Source organism: Bufo bufo, chromosome 3 (assembly GCF_905171765.1).
Source record: "Bufo bufo chromosome 3, aBufBuf1.1, whole genome shotgun sequence".
NCBI classification, from domain to species: domain Eukaryota; kingdom Metazoa; phylum Chordata; class Amphibia; order Anura; family Bufonidae; genus Bufo; species Bufo bufo.
Window position 1 is genome coordinate 354,573,787 of NC_053391.1, and position 13,627 is coordinate 354,587,413.

At 42.4% G+C, this 13,627-nt stretch overlaps 1 protein-coding gene across 3 annotated transcripts in view; it reads left to right on the forward strand.

Annotated features, from left to right (window-relative positions):
• MYOM3 (myomesin 3) overlaps positions 1–13,627 on the forward strand; it is a 191,574-nt gene that overhangs the window by 86,153 nt on the left and 91,794 nt on the right. For all 3 annotated transcript variants that reach the window (XM_040424500.1, XM_040424502.1, XM_040424501.1), the window contains exons 7-10: positions 187–275; positions 4,644–4,688; positions 7,694–7,834; positions 8,060–8,221. In XM_040424500.1, the coding sequence (XP_040280434.1) occupies positions 187–275; positions 4,644–4,688; positions 7,694–7,834; positions 8,060–8,221 (437 nt within the window). The remainder of the gene's footprint in view (positions 1–186; positions 276–4,643; positions 4,689–7,693; positions 7,835–8,059; positions 8,222–13,627) is intronic.

The following is a 13,627-nucleotide window of genomic DNA, read 5'->3' on the forward strand; positions in this document are numbered from 1 at the left end:
ATATACATTTTACATTTTTCTAGGCCTAAGGGTGGGCCGCTCTAGGTGAGCACCTCATCCATTAAAGGTGAGGTGTTGAGCCGCTGGTGTTTGTTCCTTCATTCTTGTTGTGTGAATAAGCCCATAATTAGAAATTAATTGTACCATACTACATCAATGACTGTAATTTTCATTTGTCCTCAACAGATGTTCCATGGAAGACTCTGCTGACTATAGTGTTGTGGCTACTAATAGTTTTGGGCAGGCAACTTCTTTTGCTAATGTGCTTGTCAAAGGTAAGTGTCAAGATATCAGAGATTGAACTTGCTCCTGTTTGGACCCGGGGTAGATACTGAACTTTTAGAATTTTCACTTTCATATACAAACATGGGTGAAATAAGTATACAAAAAGCAATGGACAAAGCAACACCAAAATCACACCATTATAAACATGTGTAAAATTTTTTTATCCACAAGTAATCCAGGGTCTCCGAATTCTGTTGGCTTGCCTTGACACTCTGAAATTCCATATGTCCCCTTATCTAGTTTTTACCATTTATTCGCTTCTAGCTGTTGGAACAGAGACCCAAATTGCTTTTTTATTTACCAGTATACCATGTGGTTCAAATATCCTGACTCTGATTTTCACTTAGGTTATGCAAGAAATGAGTAACCTTAAAAGGGGTTGAGTGGACAATGACAGGGTAACACAATAAAATATAGGCTACTCACCTTAACATTTCTGACTACAACTCTGACTCTTACCGCTCCTTTCCTGTCTCCACTTCCTGATTCCACCTCAACGCACAGGAAATGCAGCTAAGGCCTCATGCACACGACCGTTGTGTGCATCCGTGTCCGTTGTTCCATTTTCCGTGATTTTTTGCGGACCCATTGACTTTCAAAAACTCGGAAAATGCACCGTTGTTCATCCGCGTCCGTGATCCGTGTTTCCTGTCCATCAAAAAAATATGACCTGTCCTATTTTTTTGACTGACAACGGTTCACGGACCCATTCAAGTCAATGGGTCCGTGAAAAAACACGGATGCACACAAGATTGTCACCCGCGTCCGTGATCCGTGTCTGTAGGCTACTTTCACACAGACGGATCCGCAGATCCGTCTGCATAAAAGCTTTTTTAGATCTGAGTTTTCACTTTGTGAAAACTCAGATCCGACAGTATATTCTAACACAGAGGCGTTCCCATAGTGATGGGGACGCTTCAAGTTAGAATATACTAAAAACTGTGTACATGACTGCCCCCTGCTCCCTGGCAGCACCTGATCTCATACAGGGGGCTGCGATCCGCACAATTAAACCCTCAGGTCACTATGGGAACGCTTCAAGTTAGAATATACTAAAAACTGTGTACATGACTGCCCCCTGCTCCCTGGCAGCACCTGATCTCATACAGGGGGCTGCGATCCGCACAATTAAACCCTCAGGTGCCGCACCTGAGGGGTTAATTGTGCGTATCATAGCCCCCTGTAAGAGATCAGGTGCTGCCAGGCAGGAGGGGGCAGACCCCCCTCCCTCCCCATTTTTAAATTCATTGGTGGCCAGTGCGGCCCCCCTCCCTCCCTCCCCTGTATTAAATTCATTGGTGGCCAGCGCGGCCCCCCCTCCCTCCCTCCCTCCCTCCCTCCCTCCCCTGTATTACATTCATTGGTGGCCAGTGCGGCCCCCCCTCCCTCCCCTGTATTACATTCATTGGTAGCCAGTGCGGCCCCCCCTCCCTCCCCTGTATTACATTCATTGGTAGCCAGTGCGGCCCCCCTCCCTCCCCTGTATTACATTCATTGGTGGCCAGTGTGGCCCCCCCTCCCTCCCCAGTATTAAATTCATTGGTGGCCAGTGAGGCCCCCCTCCCTCCCTCCCCTGTATTACATTCATTGGTGGACAGTGCGGCCTTCCCCTCCCTCCCCTGTATTACATTCATTGGTAGCCAGTGCGCGGCCTCCCCTCTCCCCCCCTAATTAAAATATCCCCCCCCATCATTGGTGGCAGCGGAGAGTTCCGATCGGAGTCCCAGTTTAATCGCTGGGACTCCGATCGGTAACCATGGCAACCAGGACGCTACTGCAGTCCTGGCTGCCATGGTTACTTAGCAATTTTAGAAGCATTATACTTACCTGCGCTGTCTGTGACCGGCTGGGCGCTCCTCCTACTGGTAAGTGACAGGTCTGTGCTATAAGCAATGTGCTGCACAGACCTTTCACTTACCAGTAGGAGGAGCGCCCGGCCAGTCACAGACAGCGCAGGTAAGTATAATGCTTCTAAAATTGCTAAGTAACCATGGCAGCCAGGATTGCAGTAGCGTCCTGGTTGCCATGGTTACCGATCGGAGCCCCAGCAATTAAACTGGGACTCGGATTGGAACTCTCCACTGCCACCAATGATGGGGGGGGATTTTAATTAGGAGGGGAGGAGAGGGGGCCGCAGTGGCCACCAATGAATGTAATACAGGGGAGGGAGGGAGGGGGGCCCTCTCTGGCCACCAATGAATTTAAAACTGGGGAGGGAGGGGGGTCTGCCCCCTCCTGCCTGGCAGCACCTGATCTCTTACAGGTGGCTATGATACGCCCAATTAACCCCTCAGGTGTGGCACCTGAGGGGTTAATTGTGCGGATCACAGCCCCCTGTAAGAGATCGGGTGCTGCCAGGCAGCAGGTGGCAGTCATGTACACAGTTCTTAGTATATTCTAACTTTAAGCGTCCCCATCACTATGGGAACGCCTCTGTGTTAGACTATACTGTCGGATCTGAGTTTTCACGATATAACTCAAATCCGATGGTATATTCTAACATAGAGGCGTTTCCATGGTGATGGGGACGCTTCAAGTTAAAATATACCATCGGATTGGAGAAAACTCAGATCCGATGGTATAATAGGGACTCCTGACTTTACATTGATAGTCAATTGGGGACGGATCCGTTTGCAATTGCACCATATTGTGTCTACGTCAAACGGATCCGTCCCCATTGACTTGCATTGTAAGTCAGGACGGATCCGTTTTGCTCCGCACGGCCAGGCGGACACCAAAACGACTTTTTTTTTACTTTCCTTCATGTTCGTGTATCCTCCAAAAATCAAGGAAGACCCACGGAAGAAAAAACGGACACGGATCACGGAACTACGGAACCCGTTTTTGCGGCCAGTGACTGGCCGAGCGGGCATTTCTTTCATGGTCATGTGGGAGAAGAAAGACCAGTGTGGGACCCCGCAAGACTCAGAACTGGTGTGGTGGTGAAACAGTAAGGTGAATAGCCCTTATATTATTGCTTTATATCATTCTGAGCCAGTTATAAAAAAACACCAAATATAGACTAGAATGAACCTTCACGAGTACACAGTTCAGAAATGTCACCATTTTGCTCTGCTTGTTCAAGTGCACTCTAGTGATATCTTTTTCTGTTCAGTAGAGAGTTTAGAGTTCACTGTTTTTAGCATACAGTATTCTGAGACCTGATTCTTCTTTGGTCTAAAAATACACCATGTGCCCAATTTATCATGCCTTCACTCCCGAATTCTGGTAGGGCAAAGTAGGGCTTTTTTGCACTTACTTAGGCAAAAATTTGGGGACTTTTTGCATTTTTATACCACTTACTGCAGTTTTGAAATGTGGGTGGAAAGTGGGCTTGGTCAGCTATGTTAATCAGTTTCACTCCAGAGTTATCATTGAGACTTTTTTTAAACGTTGCAAAAAAAAAGTCACAATCTCACTCCAATAGCAGGGTGGAGTAGGAAAACTGGAGAAGCTTTTCTAGGAAAACGTGCTAGGTTTAAGGAGTTTTGCTTACGTCTGTGTTGGAGTACTCTATGCCACATTTATCAAATGTCGCACGTTTTTTGATAAATATGTCTTATCCTTAAACAGGCTATACAGATAGGTTTTTATTGAATAATTCAGTGGCTATTCTAATTTTTTAATGACATGCAGTTACAAACGTATTTAGATCTAAGTGCTGGTTTGAAAAAAATGTTGATTATTTTTCGTGGGACAAACCCTTTATGCACTGAATGTGTAAGACCACTAACGCTGCATTCTCTTTACTGTTTACTTGCTCGCTGTCACAGCTGTAGTGGTGAACAGTTATATTTACAACTCCGCTGTCCCATTCACTTAAATGAGGTGGCTCCCTCCTATTTTCTTAAAGGGTTTATCCAATTTCACATCGCGGGTGACGCTAGGGAGGCTGGTCCCCGTCCCTGCCTGCCACTGGCTGCTCCCCCCGACACCGGATGTTTTCATCCATGTACAGGGAGAAGCAGCGGTGCAGGGACCAGGAGCGGCGCAGGAACCGGGGTAAGTACATTCCCTCTGAGGGGCCCGGCACATGGGGGGGCTGTTTGTGAAATTGGATAACAACTTGAAATTGGAAGTAGCCGTCCCATTGAAGTGAATGGGGTGGCGTAGTTGTAATTCCATCTGCAGTGCAGTTGCAGTGGCGAGCAGGTAAACAATTAGGAGAAGGCAGCATTAGCCCAAGCACTGCTTTCTCTTCAAACAGTTGATCAGCAGCGGTGCCGGGAGTTGGCCCCTCTGCCAATCTGATACTGATGAACTAAGGGATAGGTCATCAATATAAAATAAAGCAGACAACCTTTTTAACCATAACTGAAACTGTAACCAAAGTATCCTTTTTTTTTTTTTTTTTGCAGAATATCTAGGGTTACAGTCTGGCTGGGATTCTGTTACATATCCTGGTAAGTGAATCTCTAAACCTTTTAGCTAAACATGTTATATCCGGCTATTAGTCTATCTGTATTGCTAAATTAAACATATGGATTATGACAACTAAGTATCATCAGGAGTGTAACAAATTTATATTACTGGTTTTACATATGATGCATATATCAAACTGCTAAATGAGACAGGAGAGTACAATGGTTATACCTAAAAATTATGATACTACCCCCTGCATTAAAGACAAAATGAACAATAAGATGCAGATTTGCTGTGAAAAAATTTCACTTCAATACATGTGGATGGGGATTTTCAAATCTGCAACATGTGTATTATGTTGTGGATTTGTAGAAGATTTTCACAGTTGATTTCACCCCGTTAGAAGTTAACTCTACTGTAAAACCACAGCACAATCCAAATGAAAGTCTAAATGTAATACACAATGATTTCTGTGGAATTGCAGATTTCAGCTGAAGAAAATTGGCACACGTGGACTCATCATTTATGAGATTTCTCACTTTAAGTATACCTGAGTTTTCAAAAAAAAAAGTTTGCATAATGGCTGTGCTTCTTTGTACAATCATAACTGTGAAGGAACAGTTATGTTTGGGCTTCCCTAATGTTTATTTCAGCCATATTATTCCTTGTTTCAGCTGCACAGCTAGATGAATTTCACTCAGAAGCAGGGGGCATCTCCCTTCTGCCAGCACTGTACTGCTGTGACATCCTTTCCCACTATGTTTTCTTCTAAAGAGCTCAGAAAGCTGATAAGGAGGGAAAAATCACACTAACAGGCACACAGGAGATTCTCAGCTCTTCAGAAACAGTGTAGAAGCAGATGTTTTAAAAGGCTCATAAGCTCAGCTAGCTCTGACATGCCCCCACTTCCTCTCAGCCGTCTTCTAAGTCTCTGTTACCAGAGATGGATATTGCCTGACAAAGGCAGTTGACTGCAACTTAGATGGAAGTGAGACACCTAGTGGCCATGACTTTACAGCTTTTTCTAAGGTGGATGCAGGCGTATTTTTTAAATTGAGTGGTTTATACATTTGCTAGTTACACCTATTTATATAATTAAATAATATATATTGCTGGGGTATTCCAACAATATGCAATAATGCAAGTTCAACTAACATAAATTATGCTAGTTGCTTGGAGTGGCAGCCACACTAGATACGCTTCATACCCCTTTGGGTACTGTCAGCTGCCCTCTGATTTTACAGTCGTGGCCAAAAGTTTTGAGAATTACATAAATATTGGAAATAGGAAATGCTGCTGCTTAAGTTTTTATAATAGCAATTTGCATATACTCCAGAATGTTATGAAGAGTGATCAGATGAATTGCATAGTCCTTCTTTGCCATGAAAATTAACTTAATCCCAAAAAAAACTTTCCACTGCATTTCATTGCTGTCATTAAAGGACCTGCTGAGATCATTTCAGTAATGTTAACTCAGGTGAAAATGTTGACGAGCACAAGGCTGGAGATCATTATGTCAGGCTGATTGGGTTAAAATGGCAGACTTGACATGTTAAAAGGAGGGTAATGCTTGAAATCATTGTTCTTCCATTGTTAACCATGGTGACCTGCAAAGAAACGCATGCAGCCATCATTGCGTTGCATAAAAATGGCTTCACAGGCAAGGATATTGTGGCTACTAAGATTGCACCTCAATCAACAATTTATAGGATCATCAAGAACTTCAAGGAAAGCGGTTCAATTCTTGTTAAGAAGGCTTCAGGGCGTCCAAGAAAGTCCAGCAAGCGCCAGAATCGTCTCCTAAAGAGGATTCAGCTGCGGGATCGGAGTGCCACCAGTGCAGAGCTTGCTCAGGAATGGCAGCAGGCAGGTGTGAGCGCATCTGCACGCACAGTGAGGCGAAGACTTTTGGAAGATGGCCTGGTGTCAAGAAGGCCAGCAAAGAAGCCACTTCTCTCCAAAAAAAACCATCAGGGACAGATTGATCTTCTGCAGAAAGTATGGTGAATGGACTGCTGAGGACTGGGTCAAAGTCATATTCTCCGATGAAGCCTCTTTCCAATTGTTTGGGGCATCTGGAGAAAGGCTTGTCCGGAGAAGAAAAGGTGAGCGCTACCATCAGTCCTGTGTCATGCCAACAGTAAAGCATCCTGAGACCATTCATGTGTGGGGTTGCTTCTCATCCAAGTGAGTGGTCTCACTCACAATTTTGCCCAAAAACACAGCCATGACTAAAGAATGGCACCAAAACACCCTCCAACAGTAACTTCTTCCAACAATCCAACAACAGTTTGGTGAAGAACAATGCATTTTCCAGCACGATGGAGCACCGTGCCATAAGGCAAAAGTGATAACTAAGTGGCAACGTTGACATTTTGGGTCCATGGCCTGGAAACTCCCCAGATCTTAATCCCATTGAGAACTTGTGGTCAATCCTCAAGAGGCGGGTGGACAAACAAAAACCCACTAATTCTGACAAACTCCAAGAATTGATTATGAAAGAATGGGTTGTTATCAGTCAAGAATTGGCCCAGAAGTTGATTGAGAGCATGCCCAGTCGAATTGCAGAGGTCCTGAAAAAGAAGGGCCAACACTGCAAATACTGACTCTTTGCATAAATGTCATGTAATTGTCGATAAAAGCCTTTGAAACGAATGAAGTGCGTGTAATTATATTTCACTACATCACAGAAACAACTGAAACAAAGATCTAAAAGCAGTTTAGCAGCAAACTTTGTGAAAACTAATATTTGTGTCATTCTCAAAACTTTTGGCCACGACTGTACATGGTCAGGATTGACTACAATGGGCAGCCAAAATTTAAGCAAAGTTCACTTTATTACTGCCACTTTGTTCTAGAAGTTGGTAAGTTCAATCGCCAGACATTGATGGCATATCTTTGTTACAGTATATTATGATTAATCTCTTACGTGAGAAAACCACCTCAGTATCGTATGTAGTTATACAGTATATATTATAAATATTGAGACCTTAATGTTTATTATCTTTAAATTATTAGCTATTTATTGTATAGTTGTACCTTGTAGCTTTGCTGCCAGCCTATGAAGGTGAATTCACTAGTGCCTTGGGACCAGTGTTTACAAAGGAGAAGGAATCGTTTATCTTGTCTTGTCCGGTTTCCTCCAGTCTTGAAAGATACAAGCCAAGTGTTCAGTGGTTTAGAGATGGTATGTATATTTTATAACTGTATATATATATATATATATATATATATATATATATATATATATATATATATTATATATTATATTTGCATGTGCAGAGGGTGTTCATAAGTCCTAAAATGTTCATACAAAATAGTCATAGTTTTAGAAGATGGTCTTGATGTTGCTAGAAAATGTATGAGAAAATACATGCACATACTGTACATACCTTTTTGTTTTAATCAACAGGAACAATATTGAAAGAGACAGAAGACAGGAAGATAAGCTGTGAAGGCCTTGATGTGTCCTTAAGGGGGTCTCCTGCTTTCAAAGAAGATGAAGGTTTCTACACAGTCAGTGTTCCCGCTGCCTCAGGGCATCAGGAACAAACTGCTTATATGTTTGTGAGAGGTGAGCTAAAATGTTTTTTCCTCCAATATTTTATTTGCACTTATGTGCATTATAGTCTGTACTACATACATTATCTACTAGTCATAGCATATTAAAGGCTAACATGGACACTTTTGAGGGCCTTTTTTATTATTGCACTCTATAAATTTTTGGTAAAATCATTTTTTCAATTGGTCTTTATTAAAACTTTTTTTCAGTTTTCACTGTACAGCTTTCACTTTCTGTGTGTTTTCCAACTTAGCAGGCTCTCTGATGCACAATGACTCCATCAGGGAACTGCTCTGATGGCTCAGTCTGATGGCTCAGTCAGTCTCACAAGCGGTCCAAAACAGATCAGTTTTGCCCTAATGCATTCTGAATGGAAAAGGATCCGCTCAGAATGCATCACTTTGCCTCCGATCAGTCAACATTCCGCTCTGGAGGCGGACACCAAAACGCTGCCTGCAACGTTTTGCTGTCCACTTGCCGAAACTGAGCCAAACGGATCCGTCCTGGCACACAATATAAGTCAATGGGGACGGCACAATCTGGCACAATAGAAAACTGATCTGTCTCCCATCGACTTTCAATGGAGTTCATGACGGATCCGTCATGGCTATGTTACAGATAATACAATCGGATCCGTTTATGACGTTTGCATGCGGTTGTATTATTGTAACGGATCAGTTTTTGCAGATCTATGACGGATCCGCCCAAAACGTGAGTGTAAAAGTAGCCTTATCTGTGAACCCCTGACAGCTCTTAAACACTAGTTATGGAGAACCATTTATCAATTTGATATGAATTTAGCTTAAATTAGTGTTTATGAGCTGTAAGGAGCTCAGAAGTAAGGGCTACAGATCGACCACTCAGAGGAGATCCATGACATATTCACTGTGAATCAGAGAGCCTTCTAATTTGCAATACACAGAAAGTGAAAGATGTACAGGGAAAACAGAAAATTTTTACTAAAGAAAGCAGGTCATTTATTATACTGAATATTAGGTGTATTTCAGGCGCAGATGGCGATGCAACGGATAGTTGCATCGCTATCTGCGACTTCGCTCCACTCATACCAGGTCTAAAATTGTGGGCGTGTTGTGGGCAGGGCAGGCGTGTTTCAGGTGTAGAAAAAGGTCTACATGTAAGACAGCTGGGAAGCTGGCTTACTTCTAGAATTGGCGCTGTATGCGCCAAAGGTATGAAGAGGCCTGCACCTCTTCATAACTTCAGCGGAACCACTGCCAGCTTAGGACTTTAAAACCCCATCTTAATAAATGTGCCCCCAAGTGAAATAAATTTATATTTGTCCCAAAAGTGAGATGCAATAATTAAAAAAGGCCCCAAAAACCAAAAGTTAAAAAAAAAAAAAAAGGACATAAATGCACCAGGGCCCTGCAGTATAATCCTCAGCTACGTGTCTTACATAGAAGACAGATTAGGAATTGATGTGTATCACCCTTGTCATATTACAGAGGTTGTTAAAAATCTAGAGGGTAACTCCCCAGAGTTACTCCCTATTCACTTGAATTGGGTCCGCGATCAGCATCCGGGGGTCTGCACTACTTTTTTGCGGTGCGGAGGCACGGCCAGAAACACCACAGAAGCACTGGATTGCGGACCCATTGAAGTGAATGGGTCTATGATCCGTCATCCGTGATGCGGCTGCACACGGCCGGTGCCCCGTGCATTGCGGACCCGCTGTATGCGGGCCACAATATGGCCACGGGCAGCACACGGTCGTGTGCATGAGCCCTAAGGGAAAGATCTGCACCTGTTCTGTGTTTAGAGCCACACATGCTTTTGGCTCACAATCACTGATGGAAATCCCTGACCAAAACACTGACGTGTGAATGAGGCCTACCTCCCTATTGCCCGATTCAATCCATTCCAGCTTAGCTCTCCTTCTACTCTCTCTTACATAGATTGCACCTGTCCCACTATGTCTGCTCTCTGTCAATGCAGTGTCAAAAAGGTGAAGGTCCTTAGAGATAATATGTTATCACAGTAAACCTCCCTAAACTACTGTAATGGCTGGATCGTTCTAAAAAAACTGATTAAGAATATGCAATTTTTATATTTCTACTCACAAGCAATTCCCCAATTATCCTGCATATGATACTGTATGTGCACTACATGCTAATGCACACTGAGGGCTCCTAAGTTCTGCAAAATAATGGAGAGGACTACTAAGTGCTTCACTGACCCTTTGTGGATTAATGTGGGGGGAATGCAAGTGAGTAGAAAGACATAAATGACATATTCTGAATGAGTCTTTAGAGCTATGCAGCCATGTCAGTAGTTCAAGGTGGTTTCTTTGGTGACAGATTCTTTTCAGTAATTCAACAGCCAGTGTCTGGGTCAGTGACCCTTTCCCTATGCACATCAGGCCCTGGTAAGGTTACTCACCGTCGCCTGTACTTTATGCACCTACTACGGAATACTTGTCCAGCTACGAGAGCAACGTACGAGAGAACGCAGGCACTGAACAGATTATGTCACCTCTACCATAGGAAAGTAAAGCTAGACTCGGGTATCCGAGAGAAGGGGACATACTCTGTTCAGTACCTGTGTTCTCTCTGACTTTGCTCTGGTAGTTGGACAAATGTTCCATTGTGGGTGCTCTCTTACTTCAGGGGAGCAGCAAAAATATTTCATTACAATTTTCCAATGGTCTTCCAGACACTGACTTTACAAATAGGAACCCCTCCCCCATGGCATATGTGCTGGAGGACTTGCATAAGATTTTTAATTCACTCACTGCCCAGTTATGCATTATGTTGTCTCAACCTACATCAAAAGAACAGGTTAAACTGTGATTTCCTCAAATGAATTTTCTATCAATTCTCCCAGGTAACATTATGGGGGTTATTCATCAAAGACCGACATTGAGGAGGAGCGATTGCTAATGCCATCACTTCTCCCCATACTAACTCGCTGTTTGCCGGCAGTAGATCGTGTTTGCACGGCATGATGGTATATAGCATGGTATAATAACATTTTTTTTAAATCCAAATTGCATCAAATAATATTTCAAATAATGAAATAATATGCAAGGAACCAGGGAACACATTCTGGATCAATATTGTAAATGTAATAAAGCAAATCTGTACCTCAGACCTAAAAGAGGGACATATAAGGAGTAAAGAGGGACAGAGGGACTTGGGTCCAAAAGAGGGACACTTGGGAGGTATGTAACTGTTGAGTCCCTCAAATGAACACACCAGTGTGCTGGCATAAAAAAATTAGCAAATCCTGTATTTACGACGTTTTAAATGCCATTGCACAACGCCCTCGCCACTTTCCCGAAAAAGGGGGCATGGTGAGAGAGCGTGAGGGGCCAGTGGGCCAGCACATTTATCTTCTTGTATGCCCATTTCAGTTAAAGAAAACTGAAATCTACAGCAGCTCAGAGCACCGCCGTAGATTTCATTTGGTGCACGGACTGCCGGAGGATGCGACTAAGGCTACTTTCACACTTGCGTTCAGAGCGGATCCGTCTGGGGTCTGCCCAGACGGATCCGCTCATATAATGCAGACTTGGGATCCGTTCAGAACGGATCCGTCTGCATTATATTGTAGAAAAAATTCTAAGTGTGAAAGTAGTTCAGATGGATCCGTCCAGACTTTACATTGTAAGTCAATGGGGGACGGATCCGTTTGAAAATTGAGCCATATAGTGTCAAATTCAAACGGATCCGTCCCCATTAACTTACATTGAGCCATATAGTGTCATAAATTAAGCATATCCTCCGGCAGCACAGGGGATATCACAGACTTATGTAAAATGCTGGTCTATGATAAATCTCCCCCTATCTCTGTAGGTGGCACCAGAAGGCACAGTACTTAAAATGTCACAAGATTTTGCACAAGTGACTCCAAAAAAAGGCAAAACTTGCGAATTTTTTAGAGCCACAATTCTGGCATGCAGGGCTTGTCATTTTCCTGTGCTTACAGTCACATAGCACCCATAGTTATAATCAGAGGCTGCAAACCCGCCTTAACCTGGTCTTGCTCACACAGCTGCTGTTGTTTCGCAGTGTATACAGTTTTTCATTTTTAAGTTAAATATCATCTGCACTGTGCTTCTTACAAACACTAAGTTTGCTTAACGACTTCCCATGTTAAGTTAAATTTTTCACTATTATAGATCAGATGCATATAGAATGCAGCAAGAACATGTAAAATATTCAGTTTGAACTATTTGCAGCAGTCAGCAATAGATTTTGAAAGCAAAGAGGTTAAGTTCCATATCAACTCTGTGCTACCCTTTCAACTTTTAACCAAGAGGTTGCTGAACTCAACCTGAAATCACATTTTGTTCTGGAAAAGATATGACACAATCCAAAAATGTACTAGGAGAACTCAGATCTTTTTTCAGTGGAGTTTAGGTTGTTTTATCAATAAACATAATTCAACTATCATAACTTTAATCCTTTTTTCATCTCCGCCTTCCAAGAGCTATAACTTTTTTATTTTTCCGTCTATATAGTTTTATGAGGGCTTGTTTTTTTGCGGGACAAGTTGTAGTTTTAAATGGCGCCATTTTGGGGTACACATAACATTCTTATTAACTTTTATTAACTCTTTCTGGGAGGGAAATGGGAAAAACAGCAATAGTGTCACTGCGTTTTTATGTTTTATGGCGTAAATTTTTCGGTATAAATAACATAATATCTTTATTCTCTGGGTCAGTACAATTATAGTGATACCAAATAAATATAGTTTTTTTTAATGTTTTACTCCTTTTTTTGCAATATAACCCCTTTTTTTTAAAGAATTTATTTTTTTTGCATTGCCACTTCCCGAGACGCATAACTTTTTTATTTTTCTTTATATGGAGTTGTGTGAGGGCTTTCATTTTGGGGGACGACTTTTATTTTTCATTGGTATCATATTGGAGTAAATGGTGCTTTTTGATCGCTTGTTATTACGTTTTTTCGGTGGCAACTAAGAATAAATTAGCAATTCTGTCTTTTTTTTTTTTTACGGCGTTCACCGTAGGGGATAATTGACATGATATTTGGGTAGTCTGGGTTGTTACGGACGCGTAAATACCAAACATATGGGGAAGAATTTTTTTTGCCATTTTTTTTCATTGAAAAAGCATATTTTCAATGGGAAAAAACTGTAATTTTTTAATGGGATTTTTTTATTGAATAAATGAGGTGTTTTTTTTACTTTTTTTTTACCACTTAATAGTCCCACAAGGGGACTTTAACAGACAGCTTTTTGATTGCTTTAAAAATGCAATGCACTATCCCTGTAGTGCATTGAATTTTAATGGCAATGCTATTCTGACATTGACCAGCAGGCAGCCTTCACACACATTGGCACCCCGCCAATCGCATTTGCAGGGTGCCGATAGGAGACAGAGGGAGTCCGCTCCCTCTGTCAGCACTTTACATGCGACGGGCGCCATTGCCC